At 41.9% G+C, this 25,579-nt stretch overlaps 1 protein-coding gene across 1 annotated transcript in view; it reads right to left on the reverse strand.

Moving 5' to 3' along the window:
* Window positions 1–25,579, reverse strand: part of LOC138980844 (protocadherin gamma-A4-like) — a 48,753-nt gene that overhangs the window by 18,551 nt on the left and 4,623 nt on the right. The window contains exons 2-9 of the mRNA XM_070353726.1: window positions 20,981–21,188; window positions 15,398–15,568; window positions 12,961–13,104; window positions 11,118–11,246; window positions 10,006–10,206; window positions 8,741–8,931; window positions 6,577–6,708; window positions 116–259 (exon numbers count right to left, since the gene is read on the reverse strand). Of these exons, the coding sequence (XP_070209827.1) occupies window positions 116–259; window positions 6,577–6,708; window positions 8,741–8,931; window positions 10,006–10,206; window positions 11,118–11,246; window positions 12,961–13,104; window positions 15,398–15,568; window positions 20,981–21,188 (1,320 nt within the window). The remainder of the gene's footprint in view (window positions 1–115; window positions 260–6,576; window positions 6,709–8,740; window positions 8,932–10,005; window positions 10,207–11,117; window positions 11,247–12,960; window positions 13,105–15,397; window positions 15,569–20,980; window positions 21,189–25,579) is intronic.

Here is a 25,579-nt window from a genome sequence, read left to right on the forward strand (position 1 = left end):
GTGGTTTGTTTGTCTCACTTCATCCAACAGTACTCAAAAGGTTCATGAAAGAGTGAATATATTATTTCCTAATATCGCCTATTGTTTTTGTTTTTTGGTATTTTATTCTTCCTACCTGGGCAAACTCAGGTTTATTGTCGTTGATATCCAGCACTGTGATCTGGACCTTGAATGTTTGACTGTGAGGTGGCGTGCCAGTATCTTCTACATCGACTGTGATAGCCATTTGTATGTTCTTACTGGCGTCTGCTTTAATCTCCTGCAAAACACGAAGGCGAATAGTTACACAAATGAAAATACGTTCCAAAGCCTAAAGATCTCAACTAGATAGCATTAAGAATGAGTCTCTTTCTTGACACTGTCCTTGAAAGGGACTTTTGTCCCTGGTAGGGGATTATTTTGTCTAGTGTGCAAAGTAAAGAACTATGCGCAATACGTAATTACTGAGATACAGAGAAAGATGAAATACAACACAATGACATACAGCACAATACAGCCCAAAACAACGTTGTCGTCTTTGTCGAGAAACAGAATCTGTGGAATTGTCAACTAAGCGAAAAAGTATCGCACAACACAACACAGCGCAACAAAACACAACGCAACACAACATCGCTATATTAACTCAACAAAGGAATTATCTCTGTGGATGTGACGATACAATAGACTGCAATATAATGCCATGGATTACAGCAAAACACATCATAAGGCAAGGCAACAAAGCACAATCCTATTTTGTTAAATCATAAGATACGTAACATTACTTCTGTGTATGTTGGTGGTCTAACCAACGACAAAAACAATACAACTCAACCAGATGAAACACAATCATACTTCATTAGCTCAATAGAAAACTGCCTCTCCAGAGTTCACCCCAGCCAGCAAGACATTAGCGGCCGATAATCGGCCGAACACCCTTCAAAAAGTCGGGCCGGTGACGTCAAAACATACGACGCGGGTGTTGGCCCGACTAACTTTTGCAAAGAGGCAACGATGCGGCCGATAGGCGGCCGAACACCTGCACTATGGCGGCACGCATCCGGTCCGATGTTAATCGGCCCGATGACTTGTTTGACCTGCGGTCCGACACCTTATGCCGACATCGGGAAGATATCGATTTCAGCGGGAAGACATCGGGACGATGTCGGCATAAGGTGTCGGGCCGCAGGTCCAACAAGCCATCGGGCCGATTAACATCGGACCGGATGCGTGCCGCCATAGTACAGGTGTTCGGCCGCCTGTCGGCCGCCTCGTTGCCTCTTTGCAAAAGTTAGTCGGGCCAACACCCGCGTCGTATCTTTTGACGTCACCTGCCCGACTTTTTGAAGGGTGTTCGGCCGACTATCGGCCGCTAATGTCTTGCTGGCTGGGTGCAGCTACAGATACAGCAGTATGTACCACCACCACCCCACCCCCCCCCCCCCCCAAGTGTAACAGTGCAAAATTCACTTACAGCTACAGCTACAGCAGTATAACCCCCCCTCCCCCCAGTGTTACAGTGGAAAACAAACCTACAGATACAGCAGTGTGTACAACCCCCCCCCCCTCAGTATTACAGTATAAAACACACCTACAGCAACAGATTCAGCAGTATATACAACCCCCCAAGTGTAACAGTGCACAAATTACTTACAGCTACAGCTACAGCAGTACGTACACCTCCCCTCCCCCTTAGTAACAGTGCAAAACACACCTACAGCTACAGCAGTATGTACAACCCCCAACCCCCCCCCCCCACCACTGTAACAGTACAAAACTCATTTACAGCTACAGATTCAGAATTATGTACATCCCCCTCCCCCCGCTGCCACCACTGTAACAGTACCAAACATACCTACAGCTTCAGATACAGCAGTATGTACAACACTCAACCGCCTTCCCCCGTGTAGAGTGCAAAACACACCTAGACCTACAGATACAGCAGTATGTACAACCCCCCCCCCCCCCACCCCACCCCCCCCACCCCCTGTGTGCAAAACACACCTACAGCTACATATACAGCAGTATGTTCAACCCCCCCCCCCCTCCCCGCCTACTGTAACAGTACATAACACACCTACAGCTACATCAGTATGTACAAACCGCCCCCCCCCCCCCCCAAGTGTAACAGTACAAAACACGCCTACAGCTACAGATAGATCAGTATGTACACCCCCCCCCCCCCCCAAGTGTTACAATGCAATACCTACAGCTACAGATACATCAGTATGTACACCCCACCCCCCAAGTGTAACAGTGCAAACCACACTTACAGCTACAGATTCAGCAGTATGTACTCCACCCCCCCCCCCCCCCCCCCCCGTGTAACAGTGCAAAAATCACTAACAGCTACAGCAGTATACCCCCCCTCCCCGTACAGCTACAGCAGTATAAACAAGAAGGGCAAAGCCCATACGACTCACATGCTTGACCTTGACCTTTACATGACCTTGGCCTTCAGGGTCAAGGTCAAATAACTAAACCTAGCAATGACATCATACACTAAGAACTGCTTTACACATTTTTCCTACCAAAATACATGTGACCTTGACCCAAGGTCAAGGTCATCCAAGGTCATGCAACACAAAGCTGTTAATTCAAGACATAGGAAGTACAATGGTGCTTATTAGCGAGCTTTAGATTGACCAACGAAACTTAGTTCGTAGCGATCCCTTTCGTTTCCGGTTATGCAATCGGGAAATCCCTGCGAACTTTTCTTCGCGCCTGCGGTTCTGAGGCGGTAGCACCTTTAGAAGCAGACGAAATGTTTGTCGTGCTCATCCAAACCAATGGCTAAAACATTGGATAGTGTTCGTGTGTTGCACCACACTTTGAATTGTTGGGTGTGACGAAAACTCGTGGAGACGATTTTAAACCATGTTGGGTCACGCATGGTCCAATCTTACATGGTCCAATCTTACATGGTCCAACCTTACATGGTCCAACCTTACATGGTCCAATCTTACATGGTCCAATATTACATGGTCCAATAATATATATGGACCATGTAAGATTGGACCATGTAAGGTTGGACCATGTAAGGTTGGACCATGTAAGATTGGACCATGTAAGGTTGGACCATGTAAGGTTGGACCATGTAAGGTTGGACCATGCAAGATTGGACCATGTAAGATTGGACCATGTATGGTTGGACCATGTAAGGTTGGACCATGTAAGATTGGACCAATCTTACATGGTCCAATATTACATGGTCCAACCTTACATGGTCCAATCTTACATGGTCCAATATTACATGGTCCAACCTTACATGGTCCAATCTTACATGGTCCAATATTACATGGTCCAATATTACATGGTCCAATAATATATATATGGACCATGTAAGATTGGACCATGTAAGATTGGACCATGTAAGATTGGACCATGTAATATTGGACCATGTAAGATTGGCCCATGTAAGGTTGGACCATGTAATATTGGACCATGTAAGATTGGACCATGTAAGATTGGACCATGTAAGATTGGACCATGCAAGGTTGGACCATGTAAGATTGGACCATGTAAGATTGGACCATGTAAGGTTGGACCATGTATGGTTGGACCATGTAAGATTGGACCATGTAAGGTTGGACCATGTAAGGTTGGACCATGTAAGGTTGGACCATGCACGATTGGACCATGCAAGATTGGACCATGTAAGATTGGCCCATGTAAGGTTGGACCATGTAATATTGGACCATGTAAGATTGGACCATGTAAGATTGGACCATGCAAGGTTGGACCATGTAAGATTGGACCATGTAAGATTGGACCATGTAAGGTTGGACCATGTATGGTTGGACCATGTAAGATTGGACCATGTAAGGTTGGACCATGTAAGGTTGGACCATGCACGATTGGACCATGCAAGATTGGACCATGTAAGATTGGACCATGTAAGGTTGGACCATGTAAGGTTGGACCATGTAAGATTGGACCATGTAAGGTTGGACCATGTAAGGTTGGACCATGTAAGATTGGACCATGCAAGATTGGACCATGCAAGATTGGACCATGTAAGGTTGGACCATGTAAGATAAGATTGGACCATGTAAGATTGGACCATGTAAGATTGGACCATGTAAGGTTGGACCATGTAAGATTGGACCATGTAAGATTGGTGTGCATCAGTGCAAAACACACCACCAGCTACAGATAGATCAGTATGTACCCCGCCCCCCCCCCCAAGTGTTACAATGCAATACACACACCTACAGCTACAGATACATCAGTATACATACACCCCACCCCCCAAGTGTAACAGTGCAAACCACACTTAAAGCTACAGATTCAGCAGTATCATGAGTATGTACTCCACCCCCCCCCCCCCCCACTGTACAGGACAAAACACCTACATCTACAGATACAGATACAGCAGTATGTCCCCCCCCCCCCCCCCCACTGTATAACAGCAAAACTAACATTAAAGCAAAAAAAACAAAATCACTTACTCGCTGGATCCGTCGGTTGTCCTCGAGTTGACGTTAACAGCTTGAACACACCTGTAGGTTTCCATCCGTCCTTGGCTCCACAATTTTAACTTGTCAACTATCACCGCCACCACGTGGCACTGGGACCAGCACTCAGATTGAGATCCCGAGGCGACATTCGTCTCGGATAACATATCATCAATGTGCTGTCCAACATTCGCAAGAATGTCTCTTCTTTCGATATTAACTTGAACTAAGAAAACAAATAAACTTCGCTCACGCGGGAAAGTAGCAGCTAGCCGGCCATGCATGTTCACACTCAATCTTGTTTGTACCGTAAGGAAAGCTATTAGAGTATTTCAAGTATATATGATGGCGTATTTTTAAAATGTAAAACTCATGGTTTGAGCTCATGCTGTATTTGATTGCAAATATACAAACAAAACTTACAATTAATTATCCTACTCCTATGTGAAAAAGTCAACAAATATGAATAATTTAGTTTCGCATTTGCAGAGTCATGTCACGCCGTTCCCGACGCTTGAACAGGGGACGTAACAAATGCTAAAATAATGATAATAAATTCAAGTTGTTATCTCCCGTAACTCTGCATATTTTTATCGACAGCAACATTGCGTCGGGCCGATGTCGGGGTTTATTACGTACATTTGCTGAGTTTTACACACAGTCAAAACGATATCGGCGCGACAACGGACGTCGACACACGACATTTGACGACGTCACCCGACTGAAATCGTCAGTCGGCCGACGAAAGCTTGCTAGCTGGGACAAGGTCAAAGGTTAATTCAGATGCAATCACAACAGAGCGCAAAACAGCCCAACACAACTATGCAATATGACTTCATCAGATGAATTAAACATGTGGATTTGATAAGACTATTGGTCTTCTGAACGGGTAGAGCAACACCATTTCACACAACGTAAGAAAATGATAAATAAATCAATAGAGAAACTACCTCTGTAGAGTTTAGAATGCGAACAAGAAACACAGCACAACACAACGAAACACAACACTAACAAACAAGTCGCGTAAGGCAAAAATACAACATTTAGTCAAGCTGTCGAACTCACAGAATGAAACTGAACGCAATGCAATTTTTCAGCAAGACCGTATACTCGTAGCATCGTCAGTCCACCGCTCATGAATGGTAAAGGTAGTTGCGCTGAGAAGGATAGCACGCTTTTCTGTACCTCTCTTCGTTTTAACTTTCTGAGCGTGTTTTTAACCCAAACATATCATATCTATATGTTTTTGGAATCAGGAACCGACAAGGAATAAGATGAAAGTGTTTTTAAATTGATTTCGAAAATTTAATTTTGATCATAATTTTTATATTTTTAATTTTCAGAGCTTGTTTTTAATCCAAATATAACATAATTATATGTTTTGGGAATCAGAAAATGATGAAAAATAAGATGAACGTAAATTTGGATCGTTTTATAAAAATAAATTTTCTTTTTACAATTTTAAGATTTTTAATGACCAAAGTCATTAATTAATCTTTAAGCCACCAAGCTGAAATGCAATACCGAAGTCCGGCCTTTGTCGAAGATTACTTGGCCAAAATTTCAATCAATTTGATTGAAAAATGAGGGTGTGACAGTGCCGCCTCAACTTTTACAAAAGGCCGGATATGTCGTCATCGAAGGTATTTATCGAAAAAAAGAAAATAACATCCGGGGATATCATTCCCAGGAACTCTCATGTCAAATTTCATAAAGATCGGTCCAGTAGGTTGGTCTGAATCGCTCTACACACACACGCACAGACTCACACATACAAAACTTGACTAAATGTAAAAAACACGTATCATTTCAACAGGGAAAATGCCTCTGTAGATGTAGCGACCCCGGCGGTCCTAACACATCACAACACAACACAACACAATACTAAACATTGCAACATAAGTTTCGTTAATTCAACGGAAAATTCTCTCTGTAGGTTTAACATGTCTGGTAGTCGTAGCATGCACAACACAATACATGAACAGAACAAAAACAATACAATAAAACACAACACAACACAACACAACACCACACCACACCACACCACACCACACCACACCACACCACAAAACAACACAACACAACACAACACAACACAACACAACACAGTTGATATGGTGTAAGAATTCAGCAAGAACATTACCTCTGTAGATTTGATAAGCCCGGTGCCGGACTCCACGCCAAGTTTTGCACTCGAAACAGCAACCTTCTTTGTGAACGTGAACGTTTCTCCCACATCCGGGTCTCTGAAGGTGAGCGTGGGGGCGTAGGTCAGCTGATCAAATATCAGCACATCGTACAGTTACACATGCCTTCTTCCAATCGGAAGTTTTAACCCTTTGACTGCAATAATACGCATCGGGTTTGAGGTGCACGAAGCACCACTGGAAACCACCCAACTGGGAGGAACACAGACGCGGGGTTGGATAGGTTACAATTGAGATTCGTTGTAATTTCAACCAATCAGACCCCGCGGCTTATTCCCACCTAGTCGATTGGGAGTTCCCGTCTCGCTTCGTGCAACTCATCCCTGCTATACCAACCCTCCACAACTAAAGTGTTCCGTGTTTGAACACACTAGTCTTGTTGTTACCAGTTGTAAACAATGGGTTGATTTATAATTATATGATTCTACTTGCAAAGGTGGCACACATGGTAAACACTCTTTCGTGTTTACCACGTGTGCTTCATTTGCAAATAGAGTTATATAGTATATCGCCCAGTGTTCACAACCGGTTACAAAGAGTGTGTTCAAAAGTGTAACACTTCAATGTACAGTGAACTTTGGTTTCATCAAAAACTCAATACTATGACAAAGCAAACAACTCCTGTATAATTATTGCACTTTGGTTTTCAGTAAAGAGATTGCCTCCCCTGGACACAATTTTTTGTTTTATTAAGATAAGATAAGATAAGAAAACGTCAATGTTTATTTTACACAAACATGGGAATTTTTCTTTTGGCACAACATCGCATTTCTAATAAGACAAACACACGATCATTAAGCATAATCAAACATAAGTATACCACTAAGATTAACTTGTAATTATGAGCATTTAAGCAATAAGCATCATTTATATATTTGTTGTTGGTCTCACTGGTACATGTATTGACTGTATGTTATGATTTCTTATTCACTTTTAAATCCAAAAACAAAGAGACTGCCAACGTTCCAAAATTCAGAATAAATAAAAAAGAAACGTAAGTTGTTGCAACTTTGTTATTGACAAAATTACGTGACAGTCACAACTACTTTTAAGCCTATTCTCCTGGCAGTCAAACATATTTTTTAAGTCAACAACAAGTCTGACCATTTTTACTTGGAATACGACCCATCTGGGGAAAATACCTACACAAGTCTGCACCTGTTTGCCTGCTGTGCAGCATGACAAATATAAGCTAATTTAGTTTGGTAGAATTGACACTGGTGCTATTTTCAAAATGAAAATAGAAAGGGAATTATCCTAAAGAAAGCACCCAGGCTGTCCAAATTTAGAAGTGTGCTCTTTGTTTGTGTGTTTGTTTGCTTAACACCCAGCCGACCACGAATGGCCATATCTGGGCGGTGCTGCTTTGACATATAACGTGCGCCACACACAAGACAGAAGTCGCAGCACAGACTTCATGTCTCACCCAGTCACATTATTCTGACACCGGACCAACCAGTCCTATCACTAACTCCATAATGCCAGACGCCAGGCGGAGCAGCCACTAGATTGCCAATTTTAAAGTCTTAGGTATGACCCGGCCGGGGTTCGAACCCACGACCTCCCGATCACGGGGCGGACGCCTTACCACTAGGCCAACCGTGCCGGTTTAGGGTGCTCTTGAATTATATTAACACAGTATATAACTATGTACACGTTTGGCCGGAACTTCATGTATAATTAGTAATATGGTTGATACAGAATCGAACATATGTTCAATTTCCATAACAATAAAGCAGCACTCAAAAAGGAAAGAAACATGCAGGATTTGCTCTTCTACAAAATACTGCCCAGCCCTTTCCACCCAACCCCCCCCTCTCCCCTCCCATTCCTCCCCCCTTCCCCCCCCCCCCCTTCCCCCCCCCCCCCTTCCTCACCCCCCCCCCCCCCCCGACTTCCCGAGAATACGAATACAAATACGAATACGAAAGTGTAATTGTACTGTAGAAGAAAAAGAAGAAGAACAAGAAGAACAAGAAGAACAAGAAGAACAAGAACAAGAAGAAGAAGGACAAGAAGAAGAAGAAGAAGAAGAAGAAGAAGAAGAAGAAGAAGAAGAAGAAGAAGAAGAAGAAAAACAAGTTACAAATATATACTCACATATCCTTCATTCAAGGTAGTTTCCAGAAAATCAGGAAAGAGCACGAATGGTTCATTCATTTTTTCAATAATGACTGTGACCTTGTATTCCCCAGAGAAACAGAAACCGTCGAAGGCACGAATCGTCAGTTCCACTTCTCTAAGGGGAACATACTCGTAGTCCAGTTGACGACGCACTTCCACACTCCTCCCTTTAAGAAAAACGCATTATTGTCGTCAGTTGCAAATATGTGAATGAAGTTGTTAAGTCTCTGATAAAGAACACACAAAACAAGAAAGGCTAAAACAAAACAATAACAGTCAGATTATCTTAGAATCTTGAATCAAAACACTAAAGCTTCAAACAATTGAACAGAAAATAAACAGCAGAAAACAAGTAATGACGGAGTAAGTTATCGTTTTGAAAAATACTTTATGTTTGTCCCGACACATGCACAGTAACACACACACACACACACACGCACACACACACACACACACACACACACACACACGCACGCACGCACACATACACATACACATACACACACACACACACACTCACACACACACACACACACACACACACACACACACACACACACACACACACACACACACACACACACACACACGTAGCGGATCATGAAAAATGCGAGCTGCAGTGAGCGTTTTCATGACCGCGAACTTCGACCATTATTTTTAATAATCACTGAGACGAGGTGCGTAATCTCTTTATTCCTCATTTCTTCAATTATTCAAAGAAAAGAGGAGTTTTTGTGCGAAAGTTTGATTGAATCATATTCACTCAACCAGTCAACCTTAACGATTAATGCGCGGTTGTATAGTTCCGTGCAAATTATTCCATTCGGTTAACACTTCTTGTCAGTTTCCCTGTTTTGGACTAAAAATCAAGTACACAGATATGTTGTTATGCTGCTGTGGCGATGCGGTATGTTTGTATTGTTTGCTCCAGAAAATTAATGTATACTTCGTACATTAGAGCGCTCGGAACTTTTCATTCGCAAAAGTAGTACCGACACAGAACAGCTTCTCAACCCATTGCGCTATCGAGGATAGAGGCTGTTGCTGGCTCGTCATTTGTTTGGTTGCTGGGTGTGTATCGAAATATAACTAGCCCTACAAGTTTACAGAGGTAAAGAAGCAGAGGGGGGAATAAACACATACACACACACACACACACACACACACACACACACACACACACACACACACACACACACACACACACACACACACACACACACACAAACACACATACTTACCTTCAACTGTGTAAATGTCAAGGCCTTGCTTTGGTTCAGCGTTCATTTCAAAGTGAGGATGTCTGGTACCCATGTTGTTTGGGGGCAGATAGATGGTAGCATCGGTATATTCAATTTCGAACACCTCAGAGCCTATATTTGCGTCTTCGTCAATTCGTATTAGGTTTTTCGTGTTGTCTATTGTCGGAGCGTTGTTCATATCTGCAGCAAAAAGTACATGCACGCACGGATACACCGATAAGGAGACATGCACGCATACGCATGCAAATATGTACGCTCACAGACCGATAGACTAGACAGACAGACAGACAGACAGACAAACACAGACACATTCAGACACACACGCGTGCACACATACACACAAACGTGCGCGCACGCACACGCATGTACACACACACACACACACACACACACACACAAACACAAACACACATACACAAACACAAACAGACACGTGCCTGTGCGCATCCATGCACGCACGCACGCATTACGCACGCACACACACACACACACACACACACACACACACACACACACACACACACGCACACACTACAATCACCACCACCACCGCCACCACCACTCCCATCACCACACAAACTCACAAGCACCGCCAATCTCGTCTCGATTTCTAGTCTACCTGAAAGCATTTTTTAAGGACTTGACTTAATGTAAAAATGTGTTGCCACTAGGACCGGCATTGAATATTAGTGGAAAAGTTGATGTGATGATAGCTAAAATGGCTTTAACTGCTATTCACGTCACCAAGTTAAAAAGACTATCAAGGTTTTTTCGTACATACTCCCTTATCCAAGGACATTACCTGAGGCTTTCCTGCTATCCGAGAGATGCACAGTCAGCGAGGCGCCCCATTGCATAAGACCACTTGGGACTCAGCTATCGAAACATCAATACAATACCGGCGTATCACGCCGCTGGCTATTCAAGGGGAGAGAGGGAGGTCGGTTAAGTCTACAGCCGTCACGTGACTTTGGAGGGACGTAACTTGGTTTCTTGAAAGGCAGTTAGAGCGACTTACAGAACAAACATTGCCAACATGCGGTCAAGTGTCGCTAACAAGGTGTCCTGAATACCTTCCCAGGAGTACTTACTTTCAAAATCTAATTGTATAGTTTTGGGTCCGACTCGGGGGTTGTAATCATCCCTGACGTAGACTTCAAAAGTAACCGGAGTGCTGCACAGGTGTCTCAGGTCTTCCTTTGCTCGGATCACACCGGAACCTTCACACACACATACACACACACACACACACACACACACACACACACACACACACACACACACACACACACTCACACACACACTCACACACACATACATACACAAACACACACCCCACACATATACACACACACACACTCACTCACACATACACACACACACACACACACCCACTCACACACACACACACACACACACACACACACACACACACGCACACACACACGTAAAATGTAAACAAACGGACAGAGCGCTTTTTCAGATAAACAAAAGCACAAATGGGAAGTAAACGATCTAAATGCATACGATATGTTACGTATATTATCTACAAAATAGTATTCTCCTTCATTAGCTTAGTTAACGGGAGCATAGGGTCAGTTATTAACTTAATTTGCCTCGAAACGTGAGATCGACATAACTTACACTACACAAATGCTACCGGAGAAACTCGGAAACCGACGAGTCGATACTGACACGTGCTGGAGAACCCACGTGTAAACTTTAAACTAAAATGCTGTTTAATTAATTAGTCTATTTAGACACAGTGTGTCCGGATTTCTCAGTCGTTAGAACGTAAGAACGTGAAGTCGTTACTTTATTTATTTTACGATAGCAGTCAAAAATATTTTTCAAATTTGTTTCGTAATGTTTCATTTTTTTCTCGTGTGTTATGCATTTTAATCAATTTATTCATTCCCAAGGTTTGAGTGATGTATTGAAGATTGAATTCATCAAATGATTGCATAATAATATTGTCGAAAACTTCTGATGAACAATTTCCCAGAATTACTCATTCCATTTTTAGTAACATTTTGGGAAAATCCCAATGCGCGTCGACTGGATGTAATGATGGTTAGCTACTTCTAATTCATGCACTTCTGGAATGTGCAATAGGGTAAGATGAAAGTCGCTTGTTCATGTCAATGCTTTTCACTCTCTCAGGTGCGAGGAGATTGTTTCCGCATAATTCCCACCTACTGTATTGTACATGTCGTATGCATTTAAACCGCTTACTTCCCCATATTTCTCAGAACAGAAAACAAAGATATTCATAAAAACAAGTCGTTAAATTGATGTCCTAAACTTATTTGTCTACCTTGAAGGACGAGAGATACCTTAGTGGGAACCGGAACCGTAACACACGCAAAATAACAATACTAAGGCAAACCAGTCTCCTAAATCAATACATTTTAACATATTAAATCTTTTTCTTTTTCTTCTTTTTTTTGGGGGGTGGGCGGGAGGCGATGGGGGAAGAGGGAGTAATGGCGTCATCAAATGTTCGTTTTCTCTCACCCAATAAAAGCGTCTGTGAATTTACCGAAACAAATGAATCGGTAATATTGCATAACCATGTTTCTCGTTCCTTTCTGTGTACTGCACACGCACCCCCCCCCTCTACTCCACCACCACCAACACACACACACATACACACACATACACACATACACACACACACACACACACACACACACACACACATGCACACCCACGCACGCAGACACACGCACACAATCCCAGAGTTTTGTATTGTATTGTATTGTATTGTATTGTATTGTTTTGTATCGTATTGACTTGCCTTGTCTTGCCTTGTCTTGCCTTGTCTTGTCTTGTCTTGTCGTGTCTTGTCTTGTCTTGTCGTGTCGTGTCGTGTCTTGTCTTGTCTTGTACAACATTCAAGCACGGTATGACAATTATTTCAGCCCAACTCACCGTACTCAATCTCAAAAAGGTCTGAGCGGTCTGGCACGGATGTCATGGTGAAGTACATGGCATCCCCTTCTGCGTCTGTTGCCAGCACTGGGAAGATTTGGGACCCTCGAGTCTTGTCTTTCGTGTTGCCGATCTTACCGGTCTCTGTAACACGCACAGACAGATATGCCCTACCAGCACCGCATGCGAGCCTCATGTCGGCCCCATGTTATTTTGCACATGTTTTTTGGGCCCAGTTCGCCGATCTGGGTCCCACATGGGTAGCATCAGGGGTAACCACGAATTTAGCGGAGAAATGCCGCCCACATTCATCCCACATGTTCCCTACATAAAGCAGAGCTACCCAGCCAGCACGCCAAGATATGCCCCAGATTGGCCCCATATGTGCTTAATTTGTAAGTAAGACCAAGAAATACGGGTATTCCCGAAAACAGTGTGACACATTTTTATGTTTTCACCGTGTGAATATACACACATCCTTGGTCAAATGCGAAACGACGATACAAACTGTTAACACGAGAAGGCGTAATGGATGAATGTGGTAAGGGGGTGAGGGGAGGGGTGATGTATACGGAATGCACGCGTGCTCAATGTGGGGTGCACCCTGGACCAGTGCTGGCCGAATGTGGGCTGCATCCGGGCCGAATGTGGGGTGCGTTCTGGCTCAAAGTGGGCTGCATGTTGGATGCATCCTGACCCAAAGTGGGCCACATGTGGGGAGCATGTGAATTGCCCAGATATGACCCACAACAATACCATTTTTGCGTCCAGTATGGGTCCTATATGGGTTGCCCAGATCGGCCCCATATACAAGCACATATGGGGCCAATCAGGGGCACATTTGGGCGTGCTGGCTGGGGATAGACGTACGGACAGACATACACGCAGACACGCCTCGATCTGATATGATTCAGCCATTCGAGACATTCAGAATGATAAGTATTGATATCACGGTCAAATCTAACGACAACTATTTTATCGCATTCGATTTCGGAACAGTAGGAACCATTAACATGTGTCTCAAGAAGTCGGACAAACGCAAGGGAGGCTACTGCCATGTTGGAAATGTGGATTTTTCTTTTTCTGCTTTCGCACTGAACTTCGTTGCTCTTACTTTTATTTTTCAGTAACAGTTTCTTTTTCTCAGACAAAAATAACGCATTTAAAATGCAAACAGAACAAAAATATACGGTCTAAACAGATCACAAGCAAAGGCTAACAAGTTCAGTGGAGTTGGAAGGAACAGCAAAGTACGAAAGTCCAAGTTACTTCATCAGTCCGGCGTAGACTTTTTGACTGTGCGATTTGGCAATTCTGAACAATGGGAGGAACTGAAGTGCGCCAGGCTGTATCAGTGAAGTCCTCTGGCTCATTCTGTGTGTCCAATAAAGCTTCCAGGTATTTGTCGGCGTCGACGGATTGAATAATAATGTTGTCGAAGCTCAGTCCAACAGAGTGCGGACGACACATATCCAAAATGGCGTCCTCCGAAGGCGCTTTAAATGTGTGAAACTGAAAGATGCCTAGGGTTGATGTTGTATGGCTACGACTAAGAAGGGTGGAGAATGGTTCATGCAGGTGCGAACTGTTTAAATCGTCTGCTTATTTCCTGCCTGTTTGTGAGTGATGTGCGCTGAAACACTGTAAGAGATCTCACAGTTTTCTGAGTACTGGTACTTTCAAGGTCAGCCTTGTTTATGGCTGTTCCAACCACCTCAGTCAGCAAGATTGTAACATTCTTTTCTACTGCTTCTCTGTTGGGAGGGAGAAGTTGTTTTGTCGTCATTGCACAGCTTACTCTTTCTGATGCAATTACTTTCCTTTTATAAATTTGGGATTTTAAAAGCAGGGAGACATTTGTTTCCTTCAGGTGTGATTTTTTTCTTCAACACTAAAATTCATAAACTACTAGCTTCCTGCACGATATCAAATTCACTAGGCACTTCCTGCACGATATCAATTGATATACAGTTCCTAGTTGACCAATGACAACAGCTGCTTTTGTCATGTGATCAGTAAAAATGCGATAAATATATATATTGCAATTGCTGTGTTGTAACTATAGATGCTTGGACTGTGTGCCTTTGAAGAAGGCATACGGGCCGAAAATTTGGATTTTAAAAAGATGCGACATTCTGGCTTGGTTTTGGACTTTTTATTGTCCAAAACCCTACCGCACATCCCAACCTTCACCCTCAAAACCACAGACAGACAAAAACAACGAATGAAATACTGGCCAATTCCTGGTGTGGTACATACCGGCTGCTCGTTTTTCATCACGGCAACCTCTACGGTTCCCGAACTGGTTGGTTGGTCGTGTCATTCAACCACACTTACCCCCCCCCCCACCCCCCAATACCCCCACCCCTTGCTTACACCTCCACCCCGCCCAACTTCCACCCCACAGACAGGCAAAAGCACAGGACTAAATACTGACCAAATCCTGGTGTGGTAAATGCAGGCTGTTGGTTATTCACCACGGCAACTTCTACGGTTCCCGTAGCCGCAGGGTCAGCCGTGTCATCCGTGCAAACAATATCCACCCGGTAGTTGTCCACTTGGGTAAAAACAAACTTTCCCTGGCTGGGCTGGTAGGTCAAACAATAATCTGCAGACACGATCATAAAATCACTGATAAGTTTCTTGGCTGGTTTTATGGTCAAACATTGTCACTGAAAGGTCGAAGATCATACAATCACTGAAACATTTCATTGATGTGTCAAACATGAGACAATAAAAAAAAATCATTGTAAAATTCCATAGCTAGGTTTGTACGCAAAACAGTAATCAGTAGACACGATACAAAAAAATCCACCGATAAATGTTCAAGGCTGGATTGATGGTCATACAGAAGAAAAGAAAAAAATCATAATAAAACTGAAAGGGCGCAGTGGCCTACTGGATAAAACATCGGCCTCCGAATCGGAAGGTCGTGAGTTCAAATTCCCGCCGCGGCCGCCTGGTGGGTTAATTTTTTCCGATCTCCCAGGTCAGCTAATGTGCAGACCTGTTAGTGCCTTATTCCACTTCGTGTGTACACGCAAGCACAAGACCAAGTGCGCACGGAAAAGATCCTGTAATCCATGTCTGTGGGTTATAGAAACATTAAAATACCCTGCATGCTTCCCCCGAAAGCGGCATATGGCTGCCTAAATGACTGGGTAAAACACGGCCATACACGTAAAAACCGTGGGAGTTTCAGACCATGAACGAAACAAACAAACATATTGAAAAATGTCCACTGCTGGATTGATAGTCGAACATAATAAAATCGCCGAAAAGGCCTTTGCTGGGTTGATCGTCAAACATAAAAACACCGACAAATTCCCTGGCGAGGCAGGTTGGTCAAACAGTACTCTGCACACACAATTATCAAATAACTAAACAAAATCCTTTCCTTGGGTTGGCAAACACCATGTTCAAATCACTGTCAATTTCGTTTGCTGGCCTGGTAGGTCAAACGATACTCTCCAGACACAATTATTAAATCACTGAGAAATTACTTGGCTGGATTGACATCACTGAAAAATATCATTGAAAGGTCAAACATTATAGCATCATAATACCATAATATCAACAAACAAAAAAAACCCACCTTGGCTGTTAAATACTATTGTAATTCAATCAAGTTGGCGTTTTAATTAAACGAATCTTGTGATTGGTCAAAATGCCCCAACTCATTAAAAATTACCGGTCATTAAATATAGGTTACACACTCCGAGTTCTGAATATCGTGCATATTTTCCCTAGGGTCGATTTTTAGGTATTACCGAGCCTCTGGCGAGGTAATACGTGAAAATCTACCCGAGAGAAAATATGCACGATATTCAGGACGAGGTGTGTTAGCTTTTTATCCCATTACTCCGACGTTTTCATTAAAAAAACAAAAAACTTTTTGACACAAACTCTGCGAGTGCCTGTTTTCTGCTCATCAAAGCTGCCGCGACCGCAAATCGTGTCATCAAATTCATGTGCGAAACGAGTCCTCTTTTGTCTTTTTGGTAAACGCGCCATAAAACGTCTGCTTTTAAATTCATCTATACTGCTTAAGAAAGCGAATAACAGTTATTTCTAGAGTGTTGAAATGAAATTGTAAATATTATTTTGCATCGTTGGCTTCTGGCTTTCGTCTTACCTGACCGGTACACCCGTCATATGTTTTTTAGGTTGCGCAGTTCAATGCATTTGCTACTGTGCAGTCACCGGCCGGTTTCAGTCGGTGACCCAAGTCGGTTGTCAGAGGCATTCGCCAAAAAGACTCTGTGTGCGATTTTACAAGCGATGAGGATGATTGCTGAATTTGTGCTTATTCGAGCTGTTGTGCTTCAGTGTTCAAATTTGGATTACTTACTTCTTCAATCGTCATTTAGGTAAGCCTTACTTTGATGTCTGTCGTTCCCTCTTAGGCCAGTAAGTTATCTGTACTGTACTGCGGTAGTTTTGTATCCTTGGCGGATGATGACTTTATTCAGTTATTCTGCAGAAAAACCGAAATGCTGGAGAAAACCCGTTCTTTTCTGCAGCATTTCTGCATAATGTCATCTTTCGCGAGAGCAACGGTTTTTTTTCTGCAGTAAAACAGTTTTACTGCAGTAAAATTGAAATCAAGAATGCTGCAGTAAAACGGAGATGTTGTTTTACTGGCGAAAAACAGTTTACACTTTTTCTTCAGCATTTTGGCATTATTCAGTTATTCTGCAGAAAAACAGAAATGCTGGAGAAAAACTGTCTTTTCTGCAGCATTTCTGAATAATGTCATCTTTCGCCGAAGCAACGCGTTTTTCTGGAGCAAAACATTTTACTGCAGTAAAATTGAAATCAAGAATGCTGCAGTAAAACGGTGCTTTTTACACTTTTTCTGCAGCATTTTGTACTGGCTCTTGGCGGATTATGACATTATTCAGTTATTCTGCAGAAAAACCGAAATGCTGGAGAAAAACTGTCTTTTCTGCAGCATTTCTGCATAATGTCATCTTTCGCGAGAGCAACGGTTTTTTTCTGCAGTAAAACAGTTTTACTGCAGTAAAATTGAAATCAAGAATACTGCAGTAAAACGGCGATGTTGTTTTACTGCAGAATAGTCTGTCACAGTTTTTCTGGAGAAAAACAAACGACCTTGTAAAGTAGCGTTTGTATTCGTCGCCCCCTGGGATAGTATAATAGTTTGTTCTGCAGTGTACCAATCAGAAGGCGTGTAGCACAACTATTGGTAAATCTGGATGAGTTCATCTCTCGACAGAGGGGGACTCGCGTGCTCCAACATTATAATGAGCCAGAACAAAACTCTGCAGAAAAGGTGTAAACAGGTTTTCTGCAGTAAAACAACAGCACCGTTTTACTGCAGCATTATTGATTTCAATTTTACTGCTCAAGAAATACCCGGTGCTTCGGCGAAAGATGACATTATGCAGAAATGCTGCAGAAAAAACAGTTTTTCTCCAGCATTTCTGTTTTTCTGCAGAATAACTGAATAATGCCAAAATGCTGAAGAAAAAGTGTAAACAGTTTTTCTGCAGTAAAACAACATCACCGTTTTACTGCAGCATTCTTGATTTCAATTACTGCAGAAAAAACATTGCTTTCGCGAAAGATGACATTATGCAGAAATGCTGCAGAAAAGACAGTTTTCTCCCGCATTTCGGTTTTTCTCCAGAATAACTGAATAATGTCATAATCCGCCAAGAGCCAGTACAAAATGCTGCCGAAAAAAATAAAAAACAGGTTTTCTGCAGTAAAACAACAGCACCGTTTTACTGCAGCATTCTTGATTTCAATTTTACTGCAGTAAAATGTTTTGCTGCAGAAAAAAACGCTGCTTCGGCGAAAGATGACATTATCCAGAAATGCTGCAGAAAAGACAGTTTTTCTCCAGCATTTTGGTTTTTCTGCAGAATAACTGAATAATGTCATAATCCGCTAAGGATAGTTTTGTTCTGCTGGTCTATTCAATGTAGGTCAAAACTTGTAAATCTATCTGCCTGCATGACCTGAACCTAGACACCCTTGTTTACTTTAACATTGAAAAATAACACACGCAAGATCCGACCTTCTTCGCCACCTTTTATTTTAACCGTATCTCCAACTTTGTAAGTGGCAATTTCCATGTTGCTAGTCAACTTGATCAGTAGCCGGTGATTCTGTAGCAAACGACAGATCTGCAGCAGACGGCAGATCTGCAGCAGACGACAGATCGAGACTCGGTGATGATGGATTATCAATATGGTTGTGATGGATTATCCAGAAAAATCACCTCCTCAGCTAACAGAGACAAAGAGGCAGGTCATGGGATAAGTGTCGATTATCACTCGCTGAACAAGAGGCGAAGCCTTCAAGGCTCACGTAAGAAATCGACAAACAGTAACACAAACTCAATCACTTCGTCACACATACACACACACACACACACACACACACACACACACAGTAAGCGGCATAGGTGACACTGTGCAAGAAAGCGAGACACTAGATCTAGATCTGAATGGCCGATTTCGAAGAAAAAACTAGTCTCGGCCCGCTCGGCAAAATAACAATGACCGAGACTTTCAGTAATTCCTTCGCGTGACGTCTAACCCTCTTACGTCATAATGTGACGTCTTCAAATGTTGTGACGTCTTCAAATGTTAAAGTTTCTACCACAGACATACATACATACATACGCACGCACGCATGCACGCACGCACGCACGCACGCACGAACAGACAGACAAAAGTTAGCATCGCATAGGCTACACTTACGTGAGCCAAAAAGCTGGCGAGGCCCATTGACACAACCTCAACTAGTCTCGGTTAGCGTTGAGGGTCATTTTAGAAGTAGGAAATATGAAGGCCAACGAAATACCGAGACCATAAGGTTTGCGAAGTGATGACGTCGAATACGTGACGTAAGTTGATGCATGAATTTTTCCGGACTAGGTCAGTCAATTCCAAAGATCGCTTTTGTGATGAAAAGAATTTATTTTAGAGTTTGCTGGCCAAAAAACCCTCAAAAAAGAAGGGAAAATGTAAGTGATAGAAAAACGAAATCAGGAGCAGAGTGATAAGATAGGAATACAGAGACATATTTCTTGGGACTTGACCCTTGCGGGTAGGTGGACTGACAGTAGTGTGTGAACAGAACAGAACCAATTATGTCTGTTTACAACCGCATGAAAGCAGGAAAGAGATCGTCGTCAGATTGAATTACAGTAAAATTGACAGGCTTCCATTTGAAACTTCTCGGTCTTCATCGTGGATTGACGCCCTCCCAAAGCCTAATTGAAGCCCTCTGTCGCTTGCTCCGTCCGGTCGGGCTTTGATTAGCTTTGGTCGGGCGTCAATCCACGATGACGACCTCGAAGTTTCAAATGGAAGCATGTTAATGTGTAATTTGCAGACACAACACACCATATTTGTTTCCTAAATGAAAGGTTCCATATATAATTTAAACTTTTCGGATTTGTTAACAGGATAAAGTGTAATATTCAAAAACATTAAAGCACATTGTATTGATCCTTTGAATTAGTCACGCTGATATTTGCATTTCAAAAATTAAGTTTGTCTTGTTTACTTTTAGCGTAATGAACTATATTGGTCAGATATACATATTCCTTATTGTGAATGGCTAGCACCCGTCGCGATATAACCTTGAATGGTTGAAAACGACGTTAAACACCAAATAAAGAAAGAAAGAAAGAATGGCTAGCAATTAACTAACAACAGCAACAACCACAACAACAACAACAACGACAACACCAACAACAACAACAACACAAACAACAACAACAACAACAACAACAACAACAACAACAACAACAACAAGAGCAACATCAATTTGAACACCACCACCACCACCGCCATAAACAACAACAACAACAACAACAACAACAACAACAAACACAAACACCGCCAGCACCAACACCAACACTAACAACAAGAACAATAATAACAACAACAAAACCACAAACAAAAACACCAGCAAAAATAACATCACCACAGCATCAGCAACACCACCTCCACCACCACCACCAACACAACAACAATACCTGTAGGAGGTGTATTCACTCCGCAGATTTCCAGAGCAAAGCAGCCAGCGCAGGGCGTGGAAGGATTCATGGAAGAGATGTAAGCTCTCGTCAGATCACCGTCTGCATCCGTGCAGGTGATGTAGTTTGTACCTTCTGTCAGTATCGTGCGCTTGGCTTCCTTTTCTTCCACCAAAAGTGCGGGTTGCGGGATGGTTAGAAACGGGGACTACAACAATAACAACAAACAAGTCGCGTAAGGCGAAAATACAATATTTAGTCAAGTAGCTGTCGAACTCACAGAATGAAACTGAACGCAATGCCATTTTTCAGCAAGACCGTATACTCGTAGCATCGTCAGTCCACCGCTCATGGCAAAGGCAGTGAAATTGACAAGAAGAGCGGGGTAAAACGTAGTAGTTGCGCTAAGAAGGATAGCACGCTTTTCTGTACCTCTCTTTGTTTTAACTTTCTGAGCGTGTTTTTAATCCAAACATATCATATCTATATGTTTTTGGAATCAGGAACCGACAAGGAATAAGATCAAAGTGTTTTTAAATTGATTTGGACAATTTAATTTTGATAATAATTTTTATATATTTAATTTTCAGAGCTTGTTTTTAATCCGAATATAACATATTTATATGTTTTTGGAATCAGCAAATGATGGAGAATAAGATAAACGTAAATTTGAATCGTTTTATAAATGTTGTTTTTTTTTTACAATTTTCAGATTTTTAATGACCAAAGTCGTTAATTATTTTTTAAGCCACCAAGCTGAAATGCAATACCGAAGTCCGGGCTTCGTGGAAGATTACTTGACCAAAATTTCAACCAATTTGGTTGAAAAATGAGGGCGTGACAGTGCCGCCTCAACTTTCACGAAAAGCCGGATATGACGTCATCAAAGACATTTATCAAAAAAATGAAAAAAATGTTCGGGGATTTCATACCCAGGAACTCTCATGTCAAATTTCATAAAGATCGGTCCAGTAGTTTAGTCTGAATCGCTCTACACACACACACACACACGCACACACGCACACACGCACATACACCACGACCCTCGTTTCGATTCCCCCTCGATGTTAAAATATTTAGTCAAAACTTGACTAAATATAAAAACAGAAACAATACACTCTAAATTTTATAACACTTTGTGAACACTTAAAGTGTTAGAATGAACACACTTTTACACTTTTGGAACACATAATGTGTTCTCCTTAATCATATTTTGCTACCTGAACACTTTCTAACACTTTTAGAACACATGGTAAACACTGTTTTGCACTGTGCAACACCAGGTGAACATATGTGTTCAACAAGTGTTCCACTTCATCGTCATTTAGTCATGCTCCGATTAAAATAATAAACTAAAAAATGTTCGGGCCATGAGTAGATTCGAACCAAGTACCTTTGCTTGTCCATGTCAGCGCTCTACCGATTGAGCCATGGAGACTCGTCGAGATCTAGCTTCGCTTAGAGTATCCAGCTTTCCCAATTGCTTCGTTTCCGGCCGATTTATGTGGAGCACGTGATGCGCACAAAAAATATTGGCGGTCTAGAAGTGTCGTCTGCGCAATGATTGCGGCGGCTTTCTTGACCGCCAAGGACGACCGCGCACGCTGTGAGACGTAAAACAGTACATTTTAAGGGGCTTATTGTCCGTCAGGTCTTAATTGCCTATATTGGACATGAATTGGTTTATACGATTCGAGTTTTACGCCCTCACGGCTTTTTGATGTTTGCGTGTTTAGGTGGTACCAGCAATCTGCACTTACGGTAGAATGACCAAGATCTTTAACGTGCCATTGTGGTGACACGGGGGTGGGAGATGGATACCGTCTCTGGGTCTGCACATAAAGTTGACCCGTGTCCGTCCCGGCCAAAGACGTCATTCGTTAGACCTCAATATTATACCCCTCCGCGCATTGAGACCGCCGCGGGACGTTTTTTTTAATTTTTTTTTTATCGGGTTGTGCTTATATTTGTTCATCAAACATTTATTTCATCTAAGCCGTAAGTATCAGCATATTTATTTTTACAGAGAGAGAGAGAGAGAGAGAGAGAGAGAGAGAGAGAGAGAGAGAGAGAGAGAGAGAGAGAGAGAGAGAGAGAGAGAGAGAGAGAGAGAGAGAGAGAGAGCATAGCGCTTCCCCAAACAAACACACACACACACACACACACACACACACACACACACACACACACACACACACACACACACACACACACACACACGCGCACGCACACACAGACAATCGTGCACACTACCATGAGCACTATCGCACACTTCAATTCAATGTGTATAATCATACTCTCATCCTTGGTAGATATGGTTGATGACAAATGACATACTTATACTGACATTTATTTCTGTAGAAATATTATGAATGTAGCTGCCACTGATATTTTGTTTAACTCCACACACCATGACCATTACTAAAGTCTGACGCGGGATTTTTGGTTTGAACGTTTTTACGCGTCTGAAGGGAATAACCTGAATTTTTATCCATGAATTGCCTTTAAATAGCAGGGTGCATTAATACTTTAATAAATTACCTTTAACATTTGTTCACCTCGTTTTAACAAGTCCTTTTCTCAAACACAAATGCAAAATAGCACTGCTTAGTAATGTTTACGTACCAACCATTGTCACGTACAATTTAAAGTAAAAACATAAGCTTAATGCTGAATTAAAAAACACTCTTTGTGGATATATATATATATGTGCACTCCAACGTATGTTTTTCACATTGTTTATGTTTTCTTAAAACAGTGATCTCTGGAGCGCTAGTAATACAACTCTAGCATGCGCATACAGATTCTTACAAAATGGGGGTAAATTTACAACATACAGGTTATCTCGACTGTTGCAGAGTAAAAACATACCAAATGCATTAACGTGCTATTTAGGGTACATAAAACAATGCTCACATGCTTTATTGGTGAAGCTTAGTACTCTGTCCTCGTAGCAAACACTAAAGTTAAATGCGCTATGACCGGAAAACGCAAAATTCTGACGCCATCATGGATGACGTAATGCCCCATAAAACGCAAACAAAGCTGAACTCTACGACTCTTATCTTCCAGGGATGTACTTTCGAAAAGTAAGAAGTTATCGTTGTTTAATTGAATATAAAACGGTGAAAACTAATGAGATGAATAGCAAGTAGGTAGGAAAAAGACCTCCTGGAGATACCCACAGTTACCCCACATTCCTTCAATTGTCTACAATCGCCACGTCAGAATCATATTTTAAATGTCAAAATCTGATGCAGCAAAGAAAGGGCTAACTTAATTTGTATCATAAAGCCAAACTGTGCATATGTTGTCGGGGTAACTCCTTAACGGACCGTCTTTTTGGGGGTATAATTGCAGCACTGTGCCTATTTCAGTAATCAGAAGTCTTAGTAATGAGTACAGTAAGGCTATCCGGCTAAAAGTGGTATGTGGCTTTGTGTGTGTGCTGGGGGGCGGGGGAGGGGGCATGATAGTAGCACACACATGTTATGAAATCTTCTGATTCTTTCATGAATTCTTATGAATATGATCAGTAGAATATTATAGGGTTTTAACAATAATGTATGTATTTTGCTATACTTGTTTCCATTTTAAATATGATTTCATCTGTTCATCTTGTGCCTGAGTTTGAGCTATGCAGTTCAAACTTAATTTTAAAACAGGTCGCGTGAGGCGAAATTACTACATTTAGTCAAGCTGTGGAACTCACAGAATGAAACTGAACGTAGTCCGCCGCTAGTGCAAAAGGCATTGAAAGTGACGAGCCTGTTTGACGCGGTAGCGGTTGCGCTGTGCTTCATAGCACGCTTTACTGTACCTCTCTTCGTTTTAACTTTCTGAGCGTGTTTTTAATCCAAACATATCATATCTATATGTTTTTGGAATCAGGAACCGACAAGGAATACGATGAAATAGTTTTTAAAACGATTTAGGAAATTTAATTTTAATCATAATTTTTATATTTTTAATTTTCAGAGCTTGTTTTTAATCTAAATATAACATATGCATATGTTTTTGGAATCAGAAAATAATGAAGAATAAGATGAACGTAAATTTGGATCGTTTTATAAAAACATGGTTTTTTTTTTACAATTTTCAGATTTTTAATGACCACAGTCATTGATTAATTTTTAAGCCACCAAACCGAAATACAATACCGAAGTCAGGCCTTTGTCGAAGATTGCTTGGCCAAAATTTCAATTAATTGTATTGAAAAATGAGGGTGTGACAGTGCTGCCTCAACTTTTACAAAAAAGCCGGATATGACGTCATCAAAGACATTTATTGAAAAAAAGGGATGAATTGTTTCGTTGCTAAACCACCTTATGAAACAACCAATACACCCCCTCCCCCTGTCAACCTGTACATACAGTACACAGACAAAATAATGAGAAGGGTTCAACAAACAACCACACCACTCCCCACATTTACCTGTACCATCAGTACACACAACAATACGGGAAAAAAACACCGTTAAAGGCACGATGTACTATATAATCACCAAGCCTTACATAAGCCTCAATCACTGAGAGGACAGTACACACAAATACTAGCAAACAAGGGAAATGAAAAATAGTCATCTATAAATGATTATTC

This window comes from Littorina saxatilis, linkage group LG11 (assembly GCF_037325665.1).
Source record: "Littorina saxatilis isolate snail1 linkage group LG11, US_GU_Lsax_2.0, whole genome shotgun sequence".
Lineage (NCBI taxonomy): Eukaryota > Metazoa > Mollusca > Gastropoda > Littorinimorpha > Littorinidae > Littorina > Littorina saxatilis.